Here is a 23,154-nt window from a genome sequence, read left to right on the forward strand (position 1 = left end):
CTCTGCCTCTCTCTGCCTCTCTCTGCCTCTCTCTGCCTCTCTCTGCCGCCGCTGCCGCCGCCTCCGCCTCCACCTCCGCCTCTGCCTTCAATTGCAGGTGTATGCCACCACAGTGGGCCCAAGATCCTAGCACTTCTAAAGTCTGTTATAAGCCCTCCCCCAGACACCAGCTCCGGCAAAGTATGTGAGTATGGCAAGCTTTTAGTATGAAATCTTCACAAATGGCTCAATCAAGAATTCTGAAAGTTGATAAGCCCTGGAGGCCAGTTACCATTTCATTGAGGACATTATGAAAAGAAAGGGTATTTGACACTAGATCCCCTGCTTCAAGGGTCCTTCAGACCACTCATAAGTCTAATGACTCGTTAAAAGGACCCACAGGCCTCTGGGTTCAGTAACATACAAGGCTGGCATTCAGTAAGGCAAAGAAGAAAGAACAGCCAGCAGGTGGCGCTGTCTACGCACAGGTTTCCAGGCAATTCCACAAGCCTGAAAAGAGCCTACAGAAATCACGGTTATGAAAACACAGTGGATGTCTCAGGCAGCTTCCAGCAGAAGCCGACCAGAGACTGGTGGAAACTAAGGTTTTCACAGGAACCAGAAGAACTGTCTTATAGTTTCCTTAGGCCTGTGAGCTGCCAGAAGACCTAAAACCTAGTAGGAAAGCAAACATTTGTATACATCACATTGTTGATAAGGTCTCACACAGCAAAATACTTTTATCGACTGAGCCACGTCTACAGCAGTGGATAGTTATAAAGAAAATGTGCTCCTCTGTAAGCCATAGGCCAGCCTTGAAGGCGTATTCTTCTACAACATAGCACAAGAAGGCCTGCTGTGTTGTCTCTCAGAAGACCTCATCCCTATAATCCGCCATGGATAAGGCTCCTAAGTAGGCTGCACAAGGAAGAACGGATTTCGAAAGCAAGTGGCAGAGCATGGGATGCTAGTCAATGAGCCAGCTTTGGGAAGAATCACAAAGAAGGCAACTCTTGGATTCTTATAGGCAACACTGTTTCCATAAGTTATTTCCAAAGTCCACTGATCGTGATAAACCTTGAGTCATTTATTATCTCAATCCTAATAAAAGCTTTCTCTTGCTAAGTGGCTTATCTATGATCAGCCAACTTCATAAAAATATATCCAACTTAGAAGGAACATGGAAAGAACAGAAGAGGCTTGGGTGTTTTATATTGCCTGGAAAATCTATCCATAGAGTACTGTACAGTTAGTTACCATGTGCAGAAAAGGGGAAAATGGTAAGGACATGTAGAAGCTTCTCCATCTCTTCAAAACAGAAAGCGTCAACTGTTTTGAAGTTCCCATCTGTAAATTCCACAATGAGGAAATATCTGGATGAGAAGTTTGCCCCACTGAAGGGGAAGTTAAATAAATACATAGAGGAAACGAAAGCAAAATGAGCCATGATCATCATGCGGGAAATTGATTGGTTGGGTTTGAGGCAGAAGAGTAGAAGATGCAGGTGTTTGTGTGCCTTTTGTCCTGCCCTTCAGAGCATCCTTGTGGGTGCTGCTCCCTCTCCCTACTCAGAATCCATTCTCAAGTCATACCTATTGGGCTTTTAAAGTATTCACTGGGGGTAAAGAGATGGCTCCGTGGTTAAGAGCACTGACTGTTCTTGCAGAGGTCCTGAGTTCAATTCCCAGCAACCACATGGTGGCTCACAACCATCTGTAATGGGATCCGATGCCCTCTTGTGGTGTGTCTGAAGACAGCGACAGTGTACGCATATACATAAAAAAAAGTATGTAAAATATTCACTCAACAAATCTTCGAGTCACGTCTCTGTGTCCTTTCAATTGAACTTCAGGGAAGGTCACGGCAAACCAGAGATCTCTGCTTCTATATGAAGCAAGGGCAGGAGAAATAGGAACAAACAGACTGATGGATACTACGGTGGGCAGTGAGGGTCAGGTGCTGAGAGGAAAACCAGGGAAGGATAACGTGAAGGGTGTTAACAGTCAGCATATTGTTACAGCTTTAAACAGAGAAGTGAGGGAACAAAGATGCAAAGGGGATGTGGGCGGAAAGCTGTGGGGGAGGGGCTGCTCAAGGCAGAGAACAGAGAGAACAGAAGCTGAAAGAGTCCAAAGTCTGAGGAGGAGGCTAGCAGAACTAAAGGCAGGAAGAGAAGCAACGGGGACAGAGCCTGCTCATGTAGGGCTCTGTGTGCTGTGACTGTCTGTGACTGTCACCCTCAGTGAGATGCAAACCCCTGATGGTTGCAGCACAGCACCGAGGGTTTTTGACTTTCGTTTCATCAAGGTCACTTTAAGATGGGCAAACATCAAGGCAGAACCAGGACCAGTTAGATGTTACAGAAATGCAGGCAATCTAGTGTAGTATTCTAAACAAGACGGGCTGGGCTGTCCTCAGCAGAGGCGGCAAGAAAAGTTTGCATTGTGGATACATTTTGAAGGCACCAACAGCAGAATTTGGATTCATTTATGAAACACACAGTGAGGACCATGTGTGGCTCCAAAGCCCAAAGTCTTAGCAACTGGAAAGTGCCTACCACACAAGCATGAGGCTTGTGCCCATCACACGTGTAAAAAGCATGTATCTGGATCCCCAGTTCTGAGGAAGAGGAGTTAGAGATATGACAGAGACAGGTAGAGTTCCGAGGCTCATGGACCAGTCAGTGTAGCTAAATCAAAGGTTCTGGATTCAGTGAGAAAGACCCTGTCTCAAACTATAAAGTGTAACGTGATAAAGGAAGAAACCCAACTTCAACTGCTGGCCTAGGTGTGCACATGCATGCACACGCATAGAAAGAAATTGGAAAAAAAAAGCCAATTCAGATCCTGTTCAAGGACACAGGACAACAACAGGGATGAAAAGACTGTTTGTTTCAGTTTCTGTATTTTTGAGGCAGGAGCTCATGTCACTACAACCTAGGCTGACCTCAGGTATACTAGGTAGCAAAGATAGCGTGGAGCTTATATGAAAATGTCTTGTTTATATAAGGTGATAAGAAATTACCAGCAAAGGCAAAAACAATAATGTAGACAGGGAAGAATTTCTGGGACAGAGTCTGGCTCAGCATCAGTCTGGGGAGGGTTGGGCTAAATGACTAACAAGGTTAGAGCTCCCCTGGGTGCACAGTAGAATCTCCAACTAGGAATGAGGGAGGAATTTGAGGAGACAGGGACTTTGACCATGCGGGGCCTGCTCAGCCTGCTTCTGAAGTTATTCTGGGGAGTAATTAGTAACCATGCCCTTCAGATCAAGTCATGTTACACATCTGAAAGGTTTGAAGGTAAATGGGAACCAGAAATCACAAATAAATTTCAAAAATCTGAGTTGTGGGAGGCAGTTACGCGAATTTTAAATTGCAGTCTTTCGCCACCTAGTGGTCAGAATGCAGACAGCAGCTCCTTACGTTTTCCTGTCTGTTACTCTGACGAAGTGGAATGGAATCAGAAGGTATTCCCAGCACTAAGAATTATAAATCAAAATACTGATCATCTCAGATAATATTTAATTCATGTAAAGATAACCAATACATCCATCCCATTACATGAGCAAAGTTGCTTTTGACTTTAATAAATAATAAATCCAATATACACCAAAAAAAAAAAAAAAAAAAAGAAGAAGTCTGACCTTTTCGTTACTAACGTTCAAGTCAACGTCTTTTGCTATAGCAAATTGTGTCCGTATAACCGATCCGTCAGATGGAACCCAGGGTTGAGATTTTATATACAAAACAAATTTTGTGGTTATTAATAGTAACAAGACAGGAAAAGTGAGGTGGTAAGAAATAATAACTAATGGGAAGGGACTAAGGTCAGAGAAGGAAAGAGCCAGGTGCTCTTCCTGAAGTCACTCTAGTTAGGAGAAAGGATTGTTTTAAAGAAGAATGTACCATTGTGTACTTGTAATTAGCTACAAGTGTTTCGAATTTTCCACAACTTGAGACTTGGCACATCAGATAGCCTACCTAATTCCATTTGGCAATTTTTGGCTTAGCCCAGTCATCGTTTCAAAATTTCTCATAGGTTAAGTATAGAAAGGCATGTTCCCAAGGCGAGGGGGTCCATTCCTGATAAGGGCAGGTATAAAATAACCTTTATGTGTCACTTAGATCTTTCTTTAAAAAAAAATCAGCAATAAGAAGTTAAAAGCTAAACTTGCAAAGAGTAAATACAGTATAAAAACACAACAGTTTTACATCTTTCAATGTTAAGATATAGAACCCCAGTAGGTTCTGTTTGTTTGCTTGTTTGCTTGTTTGATTTGGTTTTACCTTCCTGGGAATTGAACCAGGGCCTCACACACACTAGGCAAGCACTCTGTCACTGAGCTACAGCCCCCACCCCGCCCTGGGAGTGCTCCAAAATGACAGGTGCTGTCATCTCATTTCCTTCTTTAGTCTGTATCAAAAACAAAGAACTGTAGTGAAAAACCTGCTTGAATGGATTTATCTCCGCTGATAAACTTCCTGCTGTTTCTCCTCCCTGCTCACTCCCTCTGCTCAGTTGTCTGTTGTTGGTTGTGACTGGTTCCATTCTTCCCTCTGTGGAGCTCGGCTTTGTGCCTTGAACACTGAGCAGCTGGTGGCACTTGGGTCCTTTCAGGACATTTGCACCTATCTCTTACCCTCATTGGGTCCGTTTTATTCTTCTCTGTCATGGCCATTGTGGTCACTATTTCATACTTCTTATCGTAATATTATAAATGGCATGAACTCAGACCCATATAAAATAGCATTACATTTTATATGGCATAATATTGAGTCTATATGTACAAATAACATCTTCTTGGGTGAGAAACACTTTGAATGAATGTGCTAATGCCTTTTACTTTATTATTATTATTAATTATTATTATTATTTAGCAAGGTGCCTTGGAAAGTACACTGTAAGTCCAGTGGGGTTTATCATCATTTAATATCCTTTAAATAAATGGTAATCATTCATTTTGGAGATAAAAGTTACCTTAGTCTCTGTCTCACTGATACATCACCAGTTTATTAAAAGTACAAACACACACAGACCTAGCAAGGCAGGAATTACTCTAAGAATATTTTCAAAATGATAACTTTTATAGTAAATTAGCTAAGTGATGATCTCTTTCCTCAAGAGTTCTGTAGTCTGGTCATAAGTAGACACTTTGTAGCGCTCAAGAGGTGGACAGATAACACCCAGAAGCAGCAAAGAGAGGGCTTTGGAACTGAGGAATAACAGCCCAGAAGTAACACTTTTATGAAAGACTTGGTTCAGGGGTCTATGGCAGGGGGATGACAGGGAAAAAGAATACAGGGTGAGCACCTGATTCCAATCTCCAGAACCTACAGAAATGTGGAAGGAGGGACTCCCATCCCAGAGCATGGTTCTTCTGATCTCTACTCTTGTGTCCTGGTGCATGCATGCACTAACATTTACTTATTTTTATTTTTTTATTTTTATTTTTGAGCTGGAATTAATCCAGTAACACTCTACCAGCTAAGCATGGAGAAGGAGGAATAAGAGAGGGCGTTCAGAGAGAGTGAGGATTCGGTATTGGCAGAAAATGAGAGAACGTGAGAGGCAGAGATACCCCAGGTGTGGTGGTACATGCCGTAATCACAGTGTTTGGGAGGACTGAGAGTGCTGGGCCCCTTTGAGCTACAAAGTGAGACCTCATCTCAAAGAAGATTAAGATGAGGACTGGAGGGAGCAAAGGAAGGAGGGAGGGAGGGAAGGAGGGAGGGAGGGAGGGAGGGAGGGAGGGAGGGAGGGAGGGAAGGAAGGAGGGAGGGAGGGAGGGAGGGAGTTCTATAAGAAAAGCAGTGGAAGAATAGAGTTCATTACTCAGCCCTGTGCCCCACTCACCATGAAAGGGACTATTCATTGGTAGAATGTCAGTGTATTTCATGTCCAGAGTATTTACATTTTTACGAAAGTGCTATTCCTTAAAGCTAAGGTGGAAGGACTTACTTATGTTAAGAGATAGGTCATTTCTCTGCCGGTGAAATGAAATGATCCAGTTCAAGCCAGATTAGAATATGTTAAAGGTAGGTTTATTGGGAAGCTGCTCTTGGATAAGTTCACTGGCCAGAGAAGTCACTATTGGTAGAGGTGGAGAAAGAGAGAAACAGTTTGTGTGCTCACTGAGAGAGAAAGAGAAATGAGGGAGAGAGAGACCAAAATGTCTGGATTATATAGGGAGGAGTCTTTGGGGGAAGGGCAGCCCAACCCCTGAGCTGGAAAGTTTGGGGATGGGTGCTGCGGGGTATGCCAGGTAGGGACTGAGGGATGCTGGGAGAACCTTTAGTCCAGGTTTGCTTTGATATGTAAAATATACGCTTCTGTCCCTTGTGCCTGGCTCAAAAACCAAACATTACTTAGGCTTCCATTGTAAAACTTGTTCTTCAATGTCCACACCTAGCAATCTTATTTAACTAAATATTTCCAAATGGATCTTTTTTCTTTGCTTTGTTTTGTCATTGAAATGGAAATTCATTATATAGCCCAGGCTGGTTTTGAACCCAGATTACTTCAGTTATAAGTATGTAAGTACAAAGCTACAGTAATTGTTCATTACTGATTGGACCATTCAACTTCACGTGGTTTCAACCTGTTGGCTTGAAGGTTAAAGTGACTTAACCATCCTTGGCTGTTTCATGCTTCGTGTACAGATGTAATATACTGACTTTCCTTTTTAAGCATTTCGAACACCTTCCTAAGGCTGCTACCCTTTGATATAGTTCCTCGTGTTGTGGTGACCCTCAATCATAAAATGACTTTGTTGTGTTGTTACTTCATAACTGTAATTTTGTTACTGTTATGAATCATATGTAAATATCTGATATGGGCTCCCAAAGGGGTCATGACCCACAGGTTAAGTACCACTGCCTTAAATGGACTTCCCAATGACTTCACTGCAGAAAGCCCTCCTATGACGCTGTAAAAGCTTTGGAATTAAATCAGTTCCTTTAAAGAGCCCAAGAGCTTTGGGGATTAAATTACTTTTTTTCAGAAGTATAAGTATGGTAAAATATAGTTCAGCATGTAGAAGGCAGAGTAATACAATGGGCCCAATATCTCCTACCCGCTGCAGGAGTTATAAACAGATAGCTCTGGTTCATCTGTGTCTATTCCCTTTCTTGTGTTATCCTGAAACTAATAACAAACATTATCTTATTCCATCCATAGACATTTCAGCAGATAATATCCCCAAATTAAACCCTGTGTGATAGCCTAAGATATCAAATCAGTCATCAACAGGACACGGGCCTCAAATCCCAGCACTCAAGATTTTGAAGCATGGAGGCCAACTTGACCTGCTAAATAGTAAAACCTGTTAAAAAAAAAAAAAAGCCAGTTTTCATTTTCAGTCAGAGTTTGCATGTGTGCTTTAACTTTGACTAAGAGCTCACAGCCTAGAGTTTTTGATAATTCATGTTCATATTTTATATGTTCATAAATTTATCTCTTTCAAATGGAGGTTTGCCTACCACCTCAATTTTTCTTTTTTTCCTTGCAATTTATTTATTGAGGCAATTAGATTGTTTGTGGATATTATGGCTAGGCTTGTCTAGGTTTTGCTGACTGTGTCTTTGCTAGTGCATTACCATATTTTCTCTCCTCTGCCTCCTAAAGATTGATAATTGAATGCAAAGTTGTCTTGATCACATTTGGTTTTTCTTTCTTAGTGTTTTATTTTTGGTAAATATTTTATTTGGGGGTAAACTTGTCTCTAGATGATAGTGAATTTTTTTATGTTATTTATCATTATTTTATGTGTATGGGTGTTTTGCCTGTATGTATGTGTACTATATACATAGTACTAAGCCACTTACTAGAGTTTCTACTAAGGCCAGAAGAAGGTTATTCTCATGGTTTTTTTTTTTTCCTTGTTTTCAGACATCCTATAAATGAAGAAAATCAAGATGGTGTCATGCACTCTGATGGTAAGGGGTAAATTTTTTTTCTTTTTTTAGTCTGAAATACAGGTTTGAATTAGTCAAATGTCATGGCATCCTTAATGGCCAATTACCATGATTGGCCTATTCAGGATCCCCTGTTTTACTTATTTCTTAGCATTCTCACGCTTCATTGCCTTCTCTTTCTCACTATAGACAAACACCCTAAAACACTCAATGTGTATTTATACATATTCTTCTCATATGATTATATGTAAGTATATATGTAATTTATGTAAGAAGTAGATTATCGAGTTTTCTTCTTGAGAACATTCAGCATAAGGTTTTATCCAGCCTCCAGCCCGTTACTGTGCACACATTTAGTCTGTTGTTACTAGGTACTATACAGTACACTGTGGAGTGTACCCACAGTTTACTGAGCTCCGACTCACTGAGATTGTAGGAAGCACTGCAGGACTCCTCTGTATGCTCATCCCATGTGGACGTCAGAGACGCCATTTCTTCAAAGAGAAATGGCAGTGGAAAGGCTGGTTATGTGTTCCAAGATATTTACTTTGCTAAGTAGGACTAGAACGCTCTTCAGAACTGATACCCTGTCTATGGTCTCAACAACAAGTCACAGACATGGCCATGTGCCCACCTTTCACTAGCAAAAGGGTGCTTTACTAAGCGTTCTCATCTTTTCCCAGTCTTACGGTATAAAACGGATCTCATTTTAATTTTCACATTTTTTTATTTTTATTAAACTTATTCTTTTACAAACACTTTATTTATTTTTTTAAGATTTGCTTATTTTATGCATGTGAGTACACTGTAGCTGTCTTCAGACACACCAGAAGAGGGCATTGAATCCCATTACAGATGGTTGTGAGCCACCATGTGGTTGCTGGGACTTGAACTCAGGACCTTTGGGAGAGCAGTCAGTGCTCTTAACCACTGAGCCATCTCTCTAGCCCTTAATAACCGTATTGTATGGCATCTTTATACACTTCTATAATACACTGTAATCCCACTCAGCTGCCCATCCTCCCTCTTCCACTCCTACCCACTCAACATCATTTCCCCAGCATGAGTCTCTTTTCTATCTCATGCCTTTGTTTTGTTTTGCAACCCACTGGATTCAGCAACCACTAGCTATGTAAGGATGAGTGTGGACCTCTCTACTGGGATGTTGGGAACCCACTACTGGCTTTATCACTGAAATCAGTGCCTCTCCTCAGCTAATTCATATTGGTTTTCATTTCACAATTCTGATTTCTGCTCTTGAGTTTGTATACAGTGCCAGTGTTCTTCCAACCAAACTCAGAATAATTCAGGCCCTTTCTATAATTTATGATGCACCCCTATAGTGCATCAACTATACATGAATGTGAGTATATGTGTGCATGTATTATATGACCATATAGATTTCTTAGTCCCTGTTTTAGAGTTACTATTGCTCTGATGAAACACCATGACCAAAACAACTTGGGGAGGAAAGGATTCAGCTTACGCTTCCACATCACAGTTCATCATCAAAAGTAGTCAGAATAGGAACTTAAGCATGGCAGGAACCTGGAGGCAGAAGCTGATGCAGAGGCCATGGAGGGGGCTGCATACTGGCTTGCTTATCACAGCTTGCTCAGTCTACTTTCTTATAGAACCCAGGACCACCTGTCCAGGGATGGAACCACCCACAATGGGCTGGGCCCTCCCCCATCAATCACCAGTTAAGCTATAGGCTTGCCTACAACCCAATCTTATAGAGGCATTTTTAAAAATGGAGGTTTCCCTCCTTTCAAATAGCTTTAGCCTGTGACACATTGACATAAAAGTATCCAGGACAGTCCCTGAGCACTCATTTTAATTTCTTTGTCCTATGTATGTGTTTTAAAGCAATAATACGTTGCTGTTTTATTATGGTTGAGCTTAATGTTATTATTTTAGTAACATAATATCAGATTAAGGCTTGGTATCTGGCAGAGTATATTTTACACTAAACTCTTGAGTAGTCTTTTTTAGTCTAATCACCTTAGATTATTTGATTGATGAAAGCAAATCCTCAAGAAAGAATGTGCCAGAGAGTGTGAACTATTGATGACTTCCCCGCTGTTTTACAACATTTCATACAAGTACATATACTATGCCTTACATAAAGCAAATAAGAGGTACCATAATTGTTATTTACTTTTGCATTAGCTTATAAAAATTAATAAAGTAACTTTGTAATTAAACTACAAGTGTTAGAGAATATCAAGCACATACTTTATTTTGTGTTTTAAAAGGTTAAGTTCAGTTATACTTTAAATTGATGTAAATATTATTTTATCCATTTTGAACTGTTTCTTGATTACAGTGTGTTGTCTTGTTTTGTCTTTTCAATCCTTTAGGTACTGGAAATCTAGAAGAGGTCAGATACTTTTATATCTCTTTTTCTCTTGCCAAAATGGGAGTGTTTAACAATTATTATGATTTGTGTCCTATTGCTATAAACAGACAAATAAAAAGTTTTACAAGTCTCAATGGTATTTTTTTCCTTTTCTAACCTTACTTAATTTAAATGCTTGAAATGTCATATGCCAGTCAGTATGCTGGCCCACAGCAGAGTAGTGTAGAACTTGTGTCTGCCTGCACAGCTAAATAACTGAGCAAGACAAAGAATTCAATTTCCTTTACTTATTCCTAGTGTCTTTCACAATTAGGAAAAAAAAAGACAGAGAAAAGAAAATTTTAAATAAGCCAATTCAGGCTTAAATGATATAAACTCGTAAACATTTCAAGGAACAATTTGTCAATGAAATGTGTGTTAAACACTTACTTTAAGGAATAGTTTGTCGATGAAATATGTGTGTGACCTTTTGGAATAATCGCAGTTAGTAATTATCTGATTTTCTTGACAGGAACAAGAGAGTGAAGGAGAAACGTATGAAGACATGTATGCATTGCTTTCGTTACCATAATGATTTTCTTCTAAAATGAATACAATGTTTTGTAAGAGGGCAGATGGGTGTGCAAAAGCACTAGGAAGAAAAGATTTTTCTTACACAAATGGTTGTCCTGTGATGACCTCCCTTATTTCACTACAAAGGACTAAAATCAGTTCCCTTCTCCAAGGAATCTACATGGGTCTCTGGTGACAAACTGCCATGTGAGCCCTGAAGCTACTTGAAAGACAGGGAATAGACTCCAAAATCAATCAATCTCTCTCTCTCTCTCTCTCTCTCTGTATGTGTGTATGTGTGCATGTTGTATCTTTTTCACCCAGACCCTCTTCGGGTCCCTCAGTCCTTCTCCCAACTCTTCATAAGACGCCCGAGCTCCATCTTATGTTTGGGTTTGAGTCCCTGCATCTCTTTCCATTGGCTGCCAAGTGGAGCCTCTTAGGGGACATTTATGCTGGGTTCCTATCTGCAAGCAGAGCAGAGTATCTTTAATAATGTTAGGGACTGGTTCCATTGAATGGTGAGCTCCGCTCTCTTAATTTCCTCCGTCCAATTCTTCAACCTGTTCCATGTAGTCTCTAGATTAAAATGTGTATGAGTGCCGGTGAGCGTGTGCTCGCGAATGCCTAGGAAAGGGCGAGGGCGACTTGCCAGCATGCCAAGGACAGGGGCTTTCTGAACAGTGCTGTCCTCCTTGTGGCGCACGCTGCAGCGAGGAGCTGCGCTGCCTGAGAAGGTGTTTGTAGCTGAGGGCCTCCATCTGGCTTTACAATCTCACACAGTCAGAATTCTAACATCTTTAGCCTCTTGTCTTCATCTCTCGTCTTTGGGGACCTTCTTCTGTAGTGGGTAGACACCTCTGCACAGTGGTTCCTGACCTGCAAACACCTGCACCTGTAGCCACAACTTAACAATTTCTATTCCCAGAGAATCTTCCAAGGAGAGAGACAAGAAACGGGAAAAAGAAGAAAAGAAGAGGTTAGAGCTAGAACGAAAGGAGCAGAAGGAGAGGGAGAAGAAAGAGCAGGAACTGAAGAAGAAATTCAAGGTAAGTGCTTGCTTGCTGATGAATAAAGCTATAGCATCATTTCTGCCCAAAAGGTGGTGACCTTTCCCTACCATCCAAAAATGAAATCAGATATTTAAAAAATAACTAAATATAATTAGCTTATAATTTATGGATACCCAGGGATTTGATGTTCACAGAGGAAATGAATACACCATTACTGTGTGCCACAAGTCTGGAATCACCCAGAAATATGTCCCAATGGCACATCACACGGTAGTGCAGTGGATACAGTGTTCCTGGATGAACCACATTGCTTTGAGTTACCAGAGACCCTGGTATCTGGATCTGAGCTATGCATTTGCCTTTAAGCCTCATACTTACTGATGATAGTGTAAGACCTGCTGCCTCTCTTCCTTCTTTAAATGCTTCAACTTCTGACCTTTATCTTCTCTGAATGCTAGTAACTGTGTTACCTCTACGGCTACCCCTACTATGCTACATACATGGGCTGACCTCTGATGATGTAAGCCATCTGGTATGTTTCTGGGGCCTCAGAAGTATTTAGAGCGACGATGTGAATTGCGAAACTATTCTTCACTTTTAAGGGAATTCACGTGGTTTTCTTTAAATATTTATTTCTTTAAATATTTATTTCTCTAGAGAATTTGATACATGGAATTACAAAATGTGAGTCATGTATAACTTGCCAGTACATTTGTTATGTTAAAACAAAAGTTCCCCAGCATGCTGCAAGGAAAACACCCAGGTTGGAGTCGTTTGGACAGACTGAGATGCCAATTGCAGCTGCACATACACGTTCTGTGTTCTCAGACTTTTGACTCACTCCGTGGGATTCAGAGTCTTAGTCTTTAAAGTGAGAATAAATGACATTTTTCTGTAGTCCGTTATGAGATTAAATGAAATAGTATACAAAAGCCACTATATCTACTATGAGTTTTAATGAGGTCTTGGAAAAAGTCTTCTGTGTACAAGTAACATTACAATTGCAATGTGGAAACTAAAACATTTTACTTACACATAATCCATGACTGCCAAGATGTATAATCTTGAAGGAAAAATTTAATACATAAAAATACATGTAGTGTATTTTTCACAAGAGGGCATTCATAGTTTTCAAGTATTTGAGATTAGCTTGTGGAAAAACATAATACATTGTTTCATACATTCATTCAAATAATTTTGTTAATAAGAAAAACAGTACAGAAGTCATGTCAGCCAATAAGAACTTAAGAATCTGTCAAGTCTGAGACCTTTCGAGCTATATTTCACTCAGGTGTTAATAGACACTGGAATTTATAAATATGAGAATCCATCAGTATCATGGCATATCATAATTAAACATATATATATATATATGTTTTCTATTTTGTTAACATTTCAATATATTGATACTAAAATAAATTCTACTTTATTAAGAAATCATCCTCAAAATCTGGCATGACACTATGTATTTCACCGAAGTAGTAAGAAAATGTCAACAAGTAACCAATTCATACTCTGAACACTGCATGAATTCAAGTCCAGTGCAGCTGCAGATCTGTAATTCAAATATTCAGATTACAGATTGTTTACAAACAGAGGCCAACTATAATAAGGCCAGCTCAGCCCAAAACCTTTCTACTTGAGTCTGCTTTTACTAACAAATCTCATAATTGATATGGTAGTTGGCTATCAATATAAGCATTTAATTAATTAATATGTCACATAACAACAACATAGGCTCAATGAAACACTTTCCTTCCCCCTCAAAAATAAATCACAATCCATACTTATTTGTCAAAAGATGAGAGACACCCTATTGAAGACACTCACTTAGTAAAAGAAAATTAAGATCTAAGGACCCATGCCTTAAAATATATTATTCTATTAATAAATCATCATGCTATTCAGAATATTAGTTATGAAAACTTTCCCTAGTATTTGTTTCCTATGTTTGAAGCTATTTATAAAATTCTATCTTATTTGTAGAAGATAGTATTTACTACAAGTTTATGTTCCAACAGGCAAAAGAAAGGAAGTCAGAAACAAAGGAAAGAAGGAAGGAAGGAAGGAAGGAAGGAAGGAAGGAAGGAAGGAAGGAAGGAAGGAAGGAAGGAAAGATGAACAGAAGAAAGGTCTAGTGTACATCAGCACACATGCAGTCCCACTTATTCGATATTTTTCCCAGAATTCTTATGCTCGTCAGACCCCCACCATTCTCTGATGAACTGCACACACTTTCACCTGGGCTCTGTTGGCCTTGCTTCACTACTCTGTAGTTTTTCCCTTAACTCTTTCTCTTTTGCATCTTTTCTTCATTCTTCTCTCATAAATTACATTCCAATTGCAGCTTCCCTTCCCTCCTCCCTCCTAGTCCTCTCCCCAACCCTTCACTCCTCCATTTCTCTTCAGAAAAGTTCAGGCATCCCATGGATATCAACAAAATACAGCTTACAGTAAGAATAGACACCATTCTTCATATTAAGGCTGGATAGGGCAACCCAGGAGGAAAAAAATAGGGTCTCAAAAGCAGTCAAAAGGTTCAGGGATAGCCCCCGGTCCCACTCTTAGGAGTCCTACAAGAAGACCAATCTACACAACTGTAACATATTTGCAGAAGGCCAAGGTTAGACCAACTAGGCGTCCCGATTGTCAGTTCAGTCTCTGTGAGCCCCTATGAGCCCTGGGTATCTGGTTGTGTGGGTTTCTTTGGTGTTCTTCATCTCTCTGGCTCCTACGATCCTTCCTCCCCTTCTTCTGCAGGATTCCCTGAGCTAAGCCCAATGCTTGGCTGTCGGACACTGTGTCTGCCTTAACTCTTTCAATGAGAGCGTTCACCAGGAATGCAGCTGTCTTTCAAGATTGTATTTTTTAGTGGTTTTCTATGATGTTTTCCACCTTGTAGCTCATGGGCCCCATTCAAGTCCTCCATCATGCGAAAGCCTGCTGTGATGTCAAAGGAGGAAAGAACGAACTGAGCTTCAAGCAAGGAGAGGACATTGAAATAATCCGCATCACAGACAATCCAGAAGGAAAATGGCTGGGCAGGACTGCAAGGGGGTCATGTGAGTTTGCCTTTTCCAGGGGCTTCAAGGCTTCCAGAAATCATCAGTTCTTATTCTCTCTCTCTCTCTCTCTCTCTCTCTCTCTCTCTCTCTCTCTCTCTCTCTCTCTCTCTCTCTCTCTCTCCTTCCCTGCCTCCCTCTTTCTCCCTCCCTTCCTCCTTCTCTCTCTCTCCCTCTCTCCCTCCCTCTCCTTCCCTGTGTGTGTGTGTGTGTGTATGTGTTTCTGTGTGTGTATGTGTGTCTGTGTGTGCTTATTTTTTCTGTATTATTTTTTGGCTAGTTATTTGAGAATTTCATGTAACATTTTTTGATCATATTCACCTTCCCTCCCCCAACTCTTCCCAGATTCAACCTCTCTTTTCTTTTCAACCAACTTTGTATCTTTTCCCCTCCCTTTCTCCCCCATCCATAGCAAATTATGTTACCCAAATATTCTTGGATGTGTGTCTTTTCACGGGAGTGCAGTCTATACCAGGGGCTATACTCTTAGAGGAAACTGACTAGTCCTTTTCCAATAACTAACAATTACCAGTCGCTTCCTGGTTAGGAGTGGAACTTCATGCCCAACTCCCCTCTCATGTTGGGATTTGATCTGTCTAGGTTTTGACAGGTCTTGTGAATACCGTCACAATGGCTATAAGTTTGTATGTACAGTTGCTCTGCTGTGTCCTGAGGACAGTTATCTTCTAATTGTCTGCCTTTTTCTAGTCCTTAAACTCTTTCTGTCCTTCTTCTGCAATATCCCTGAGCCTTTGAAGGAAAGGATGTTATACATACCTTCCATTTAAGGTTGAGCATTCTGTAGTCTCTTATGCGATGTACTTTTGCCAGTCACGGGTCTATGTGTTGATTATCTATGTGTATCTGTATGTAAACAGAAGCTTCTCAGATAAGAGCTATAAGATGCCTTAATCTATGTCATGTGCGATGGAATATATGTGTAATGATAAGTCGTCAGTGCTTAGTTCAATACTGTATCCGTGAATAAGAATAACAGTAGTAGGGCTGGAGAGATGGCTCAGTGGTTAAGAGCACTGACTGCACTTCCAGAGGTCCTGAGTTCAAATCCCAGCAACCATATGGTGGCTCACAACCATCTGTAATGAGATCTGATGCCCTCTTCTGGTGTGTCTGAAGAGAGCTACAGTGTATTCAGAAATAATAAATAAATAAATCTTTAAAAAAAAAGAATAATAGTAGTAGGTTCTTTGCCTAACCATAAGTCCCTTTTGAGTTACCATTAGATCCCTCCAGACCTTTATGGCTCATGGTAGAACTATGCTACTGGGTAAATAAAGAAGAAAGAAGTTAAGCTTGCAAGTTTAGTTCTTTTTAGTGAAGGGCAATGTAAACTTTTATAAAAAAAATCATTGTGTTCTTCATTTCTGTTGGGGAAAAGAAAAAAAGAAAGGAATGTGTAATGTGAGCCACTTTAGAATCTTCCCATTGAACTTTGACTCACTGTAAAGTGCCACAGGTTAAGTCTCTGACAGAGTATATAAAACCACAGAAGGCCCTTAAGTCAAGACGGCAAGCAAAGAGACCTCATTAAATGTTCAATGAAGTACCATTGGTTGTATCCATGGGTGCATGCATAGGTGTGCACATACATAGGGCACCAAATCCAGAAGCGTTGGGCATGCTAGGCTCCATTCCCAGCCCTAAAGAGAAATCTCCAAGAGGAAGTGAGCAATTCATACTTCAAAACAAACTCTCAAGTGTCTAAGCTCCAGTTGCCTGGACCCCTTTCCCTTTTTGGCAGATGGTTATATTAAAACAACTGCCGTCGAAATTGACTATGATTCCCTGAAACGGAAGAAGAACTCCTTCAACGCTGTTCCGCCGAGGCTTGTTGAAGATGACCAAGAGGTCTACGATGATGTGGCTGAGCAGGATGCTTCTAACAGGTGTGTGACACACACAGGCAGTTAGCAGACTACTGTCCCCTTGCCAGACGTCATGTATTCCAGGATTCCACAATTTTACCTTCCATGTCACCTAATGACCTCAATCGCCAAACTAAGTCATCGTGTCCAACAACCCCAGTGTGAGTGCATGCAAGGCCATGTGAGCCTCCCTTATCCTTATTTCACTTGTTAGCCACACACATCAAGTGCTATTTGAAACACAGTGGGTTGTATAATATGTTAAATGTGTTGTCTGCTACACAAGACTCTTGTACTATTCATTATGAGTTGATTTTAGGGACATGCCTAAACTTGTATGATTCGGGAAACTGTGAGGTAGATGATTTAAAGTATATTTCACACACACACACACACTTTTCACCCTTAAATCTCTGAGTCTAAATATGTTTCTTGTTATTACTTAAAAATATAACAGGAAAGAGGATGGCTTTTGCTACAACTCCAGAATACTCCTAAAAAAAAAATCAGATCTCAATCCCCTATGATCCCTAGACATTCAGTAAAGATCCAACTTTCCAGTGTCTAATGACACGACATTAGAGTGGCGTTTTCTTCTGGAAAAATAAGCACACTTTTATGGAGCAGAGAAACAAAAATGAAGTATCCTGTTTGGAAAAGCAAACAAAGGCCATCCTCTCCCACATGCCTGCATTTTAGTTTCTCGTGGCTACACTGAAATACTTGAGACCGTTGACTTATAAAGAGGAAAGGTTTATGTAACTAGTATTTTGGAAATTTCAGTCTGAGATCAAAGAAGCGTATATACTACATACAAATACAAATAAATTCACCCTATGGATGAAAGGGGCATGTGATACCTCTCTACTCCTAGCATGTGACATTCCTGAGGCATTAGATGTGAGAATCTCCCAGAGGAAACACTCACCAGAAACATCAGCCATCCAGAACATAATTAATTCTAAGGATTGCCTCTTTTGGGGAAGTGGTGGAGAAAATAGGTATGACGGTGACTACTAGCAACAGTGTGACAATGACTTTACAAATCGGGTTCTAGAGGATGATGTGCCATGCCTTTCTACAAAGTTCCATTGAGAGTAGTGTGCCTTTATTAACTATCCAATCATCTGTATCAGACTAGTTCTTTCCATTGGCTTGTCAAAGTAATGTTCAAGTTGAGAACCAGGATACAGTTGTCCTGAATGGTGATATAGTATCACATTTATTCCTGCTGTTGGTACTTTACACAAAGACCAAAATGAAGTTGGCGTATAGCTAGGCAGTTGTAAAAGGAGTTAGCCCTTGGGAATTCTGGATGCCTACCTGTAAAATAATAAAATTGTATAAGCAGACATCTTATGTTTTTCCAGTACCCACACTTGGTTCTCATGTAACTCACACAGGGAGACACAGGCCAGAGTACCCAACTATAAAAGCTAAAATAGAAATTCTTGTTAGGTTAAAAAAAATCAAAAACAAAAACAAAACCAACCTGGGTTTTGTAAGATAAGAGTCCCATCAAGAGATTAACTTAATTTTTTTTCTCTCTTAAAACAGAGTGTAATCATACTAGATTAAGAGTTAGAGGGCTGGAGAGATGGCTCATAGGTTAAGAGCACTAACTGCTCTTCCAGATGTCCTGAGTTCAATTCCCAGCAACCACATGGTGGCTCACAACCATCTGTAATGGGATCTGATGCCCTCTTCTGGTGTGTCTGAAGACAGCAACAGTGTTCTTTATAGATTAAATGAATAAATAAATATTTAACAAATGAGAGAGAGAGAGAGAGAGAGAGAGAGAGAGAGAGAGAGAGAGGGTCTAAGATATTGAAAAGAAAGTCGAATTGATGCAATGATAATTGTCCTAATTGACTCCTAAAATAACATAGGGTAGTTTTTAAAGTAACTTTAACTATAATGTGTAATGAGTGAAAACTGCCTAATGGTAAGTTTATTGAAAGCAAGCAGCCTTCAGTTGTGAACTACGGTGCTAGAACTCATTGTTCCCTGCCGGGTGCTTATTGGTTACATTGTTGCCCTGTCACTTCGGATCTACTACATTTAACATTCTTCTTGCTCTTCCTGTATTTCATCTCAGTTTTAAGTAGAATGTTAATATTTATAGTCTGCTCAATGTTTGAATTTCTATTCTCGAAAACCAAATAATTCATACATTTCTTATTTCTGTTTCACTCCTAGCCACGGTCAGAGCGGAAGCGGAGGTGAGGCACGAGCTTTCCATGTTTGCAGTCTTGAACATGTTTGCGTATGTTAATGAGAAAGCACTGTAGTTTGCTAACCATAAGAGGAGTTTTTTATATTTCTGTACATTAAATTAAGTATTTTATATATAATTTTATTGGTACAGCCATTGTACCACAAGAAGATTCCTGTGTAAGTATATAATGAATTTTATCATATCCTCCCCATTCTGTACCTTTCTTCCTCTTCTTCTTCCTCTTCTTCTTCCTCTTCCTCTTCCTCTTTCCCCTCCCCTTACTTACCTTGCTCCACTGGACAGTTTCTCTTCTGCTTTCTTGTCATATATACATACGTCATTTTATATATCTGTATAGGAACCAGAAATTAAAGACTCAGTGAGATCTTAAGAAGGAAAAAGTACTAGGAGTTTGTGACTCAGATTCTAGTCCTGATCACCAAGTGACTGTGACTCAGCCACTTCTGTCTTCCAAGTCTGCTGTGGACCCTCCTGTGACTCCACTCCCAGGGAGCCTGAGACAGCCTTGCTTTCTGCAGACTGAGCACAGTTAAAAATAAGCCTCCCCTTTCACTTCCAGAACTATCTCTATCCATATGGCAAACTCTATGACTACATTGACGATGCTTCCTTAAGACCCCCCTGATTATCCAAGTAGCAAACCAAAGAGCTCAGATTCTCACCCTGAAAGTTATATTTCAAGGTCATTTTCTTGTGCATAGAAGGTAGTCAATAAATAATTTGGTAAGCAAATACTTGTCTAGTAGCTGAGTTCCTAAGGGCACAGCATAACAAATGAGACGGAAAGGGGCCTCTATTTAACGTGTAGGCATTGAAGTGTGACTTTTCCCTTTGTAGTTTCTTTTGGTTGCTATTAGTATCTAGAGTCTTCCTTCATCCCATTTAATCTTCATAAATGGGCACCTTAGTCTTCTCCTAAGTGTCTACTCACTGTCAACTGAGATTTCCTTACGAGCTCACTTCTTTTTTTCATGATAGATATCTAGTTCTAGGTCCTCTTCTGTTCTACTTTCTCTCATATTAATTCTCACCCATTCATTTTACATCATGTCCGGAGTGCCCACCATCCCTCATTTTTCTTTTTTTTCCCCCTTCCTTTCTCCCTCTTGCTCTGCCCCTGCTCACTCCGCCCCCACTCATTCTGGCCCAAAGTACACTGTAGCTGTCTTCAGACACCCAGAGGAGAGCATCAGATCCCATTACAGATGGTTGTGAGTCACCATGTGGTTGCTGGGATTTGAACTCATAACCTCCTGAAGAGCAGTCGGTCCTCTTAACTACTGAGCCATCTCACCAGACCTATCCCTCATTTCTTTATGATGACTTTTAGCCCTAAAATTTTTTAAAACAATCTATAAAGCAACTGATTCTATCTATGTGATAGTGAGAAATGCAAAGTTTTCCATTTAAATGGCTAAAGTGTAAGGGGATGTTTTCCTCAGTCAAATGGGAGAGAATTAGTATCAAAATCAGAGTGGCCTGTATGTGATCAGATTGTACAACTGACAAATGGTTTCTTTCCTCATCTGGATGAAGGGATGTTCCCACCGCCACCAACAGACGAAGAGATCTATGATGGGATAGAAGAGGAAAATGTTGACGATGGGTAAGAATAATCACTGAATTGCTTTTCCCCCCCAAGATATTATAACTATGGTAATTTAATTTCCATCTCCAGATAGTATAAACAGTAAAAAAAATATTGTTCTTATTCAGCCCTAAAATTATGGGAAGGTTTAATTGACATTAAGGGTAAGTCACTAAGGATAATTGTATCACACTGTAAATGAAATGATAGATTGGAAAAATCTCATTTATGAGAAAAAATGAAAGAAAAAGGACCAATTACAAGTGATGCAGATATTTTTATTTTTTAAAACATCTCCCAATCATTTATCTATTAGTCAATAATACTTTTCTAACCATCTCTAGAGTTTATTAGTTACATGGCCGTGATGTCTTCTGTATAATAACATAATTATATCTGGGTGTCAAGTGCTCACACCTGTAATTCTGGAACTCCAGAGGCTTAGCAGAATCATCACTTGAACCCAGGAGTTCAAGGCCAGTCTTAGTTGCTTAATAAACCATGGGATAACCTGAGCTACAGGATGAGATCCTGTTTCAAGTAAAGTGAGACACTTTGTTATTGTGGTAATTCTATAGCAGAGCTGGTATTGAATATTTGTTCCTTTGCTTAATAATAAATGCCTTCATTTTTATAATAACAATTTACAAAAATATTTTTCATTAATAAATCTTTTTATTTTAAAATGGCATATTTAAGATCTAGTATAAATTTTACATCAGTCATAAATAATACCAAGTAGACATTTTAAACGTAATTCTAGCTGACTTGACCTAGCTTTATATTTTAGAAACCTAAATAAATCTAACTGAATAAGTAAGAAATTATGACCAGCCTGGTGAAAGAAATATCGCCTCACCAGAATGTATAAATCTAACAGCACTGTATTATTGGCTACGATGATCTATTTACTATTATTTATGGTCAGCATAGTATAATTACTTAAACTCTGAATGTCCACACAATGTCTTCATGGTTTGCTGATTATTACATTCTGTCAATGCCTGATGCTCCCAAGATCCGTGCCGCAGGTTGACGAGAAGACTAACGCGTGGTCCTGGGGGATTTTGAAGATGTTAAAGGGAAAAGATGACAGAAAGAAAAGCATTCGAGAGAAACCTAAAGTCTCTGAGTCAGACAATAATGAAGGTTCATCGTAAGAGTCAACTGACCGCCTTCAGTGCACAATAACTACACTAATATTGGTTTAATTGAATGCTACTAATATTCTATAACCAATAAGCAAATCCTGATGAACTTACACCACTTGACTGCCATTTTCCATTAATCATCTTACACTCATCTCATAGTGTAATTAATTACATCAGGGGACCCCACTTATTCCAAAATTATTGTGTAACTCTAAGATACACTTTACTTGCCCTGGAAACTTGCAGGAATACCATATATACACGTACAGGCACATATGCACACACTTATACACACTCAAGCACACACAGTCATTCATGAACATACACACCACTAAGATCTCTCTCATCCGTACAGTCATCTAAAACTTTACTATTCTGATTGCAAGCCTCCATTTTACTGCGCGGTATTTTATACTGACTCCTTTTTAAACTCCATATTCTCTATTAAAAGTCAACCTGTTAAAATCTAGGACATAATTTAGAATTTTTTTCTAAACATAAAATTTAAAATTTTACAATAGTGATTTATTATCTTAATTATATACATATACAGATTTGTTCTCAGCACTTCACACTTACCTAAATAGCTAATGCATAAATAATTTTCAGCCTCAAAATGGACCCTTAGTGCAAATTCCATGTATATAAATTTGAAGGATCTTTACCATGTACAGATGAGCCTTTCTGTTTTGCATTTTTTTAATGTGTTCATCACATTTAACTGAAACCCTTATAGGTTGTTTTCACACCGCCTTCCTAATTTTATCCTTTGTGTGAAGCACCAAAGAGCAGTCAATAAACAGCACACTTACTGTGTTGAGGACACAGAACAAGAAGTCTTCTCTTGAGTAACATTGCTCAAACGTAACCTTCACTTGGTGTTAAAGGAAGAGACTTTTCTGCCTTGTTTGCACACTACCAAATTCTAATTTGGAGTTATTTGAGCGAATGTCCTCAGATCGTACTTTAACCTGTCATTCCTGTGCTGTACATGAATCTTTCAGAAGCGTGTGTGTGTGTGTGTGTGCACGTGTGTGCATGTGTGTGCATGCATGCGTGTGTGTTTGTGCTTGTGTACATGCATGTGCATTTATGTACATGTGTGTGTGCATGTGTGTGCATGCATTCGTGTGTGTTTGTGCTTGTGTGCATGCATGTGAGTTTGTGTGTGCCTGTGTGTGTGTGTGTGTGTGTGTGTGTGTGTGTGTGTAGCTGTCATAGTTCAAAAAATAAAAGTAAAAGTAAACTTCCTTTTCTGCTACAACTAAACCCACCTGATCGTGGTCCCTCTCACTGCTGTCTGTCAGCTCTCACTGTCTAGTTTAATACATTCCTTTCTTATTCATCACTCTCCAGTTTGATGTAGATGTGGACATACTGGAGAAATGTGGACATATCCCAATGACT

At 39.7% G+C, this 23,154-nt stretch overlaps 1 protein-coding gene across 6 annotated transcripts in view; it reads left to right on the forward strand.

The window, feature by feature from the left end:
• Nucleotides 1-23,154, forward strand: part of Fyb1 (FYN binding protein 1) — a 131,014-nt gene that overhangs the window by 90,009 nt on the left and 17,851 nt on the right. For 5 of the 6 annotated variants that reach the window (XM_028767677.1, XM_028767676.1, XM_028767675.1 and 2 more), the window contains 9 exons: nucleotides 7,869-7,915; nucleotides 10,258-10,277; nucleotides 10,768-10,802; nucleotides 11,737-11,857; nucleotides 14,724-14,883; nucleotides 16,646-16,790; nucleotides 18,969-18,991; nucleotides 20,545-20,614; nucleotides 21,615-21,752. In XM_028767677.1, the coding sequence (XP_028623510.1) occupies nucleotides 7,869-7,915; nucleotides 10,258-10,277; nucleotides 10,768-10,802; nucleotides 11,737-11,857; nucleotides 14,724-14,883; nucleotides 16,646-16,790; nucleotides 18,969-18,991; nucleotides 20,545-20,614; nucleotides 21,615-21,752 (759 nt within the window). The remainder of the gene's footprint in view (nucleotides 1-7,868; nucleotides 7,916-10,257; nucleotides 10,278-10,767; nucleotides 10,803-11,736; nucleotides 11,858-14,723; nucleotides 14,884-16,645; nucleotides 16,791-18,968; nucleotides 18,992-20,544; nucleotides 20,615-21,614; nucleotides 21,753-23,154) is intronic. The other variant, XM_028767680.1, reaches the window with a different exon arrangement.

This window comes from Grammomys surdaster, unplaced genomic scaffold, assembly GCF_004785775.1.
Source record: "Grammomys surdaster isolate TR1022 unplaced genomic scaffold, NIH_TR_1.0 174, whole genome shotgun sequence".
In the NCBI taxonomy this organism is placed as follows: domain Eukaryota; kingdom Metazoa; phylum Chordata; class Mammalia; order Rodentia; family Muridae; genus Grammomys; species Grammomys surdaster.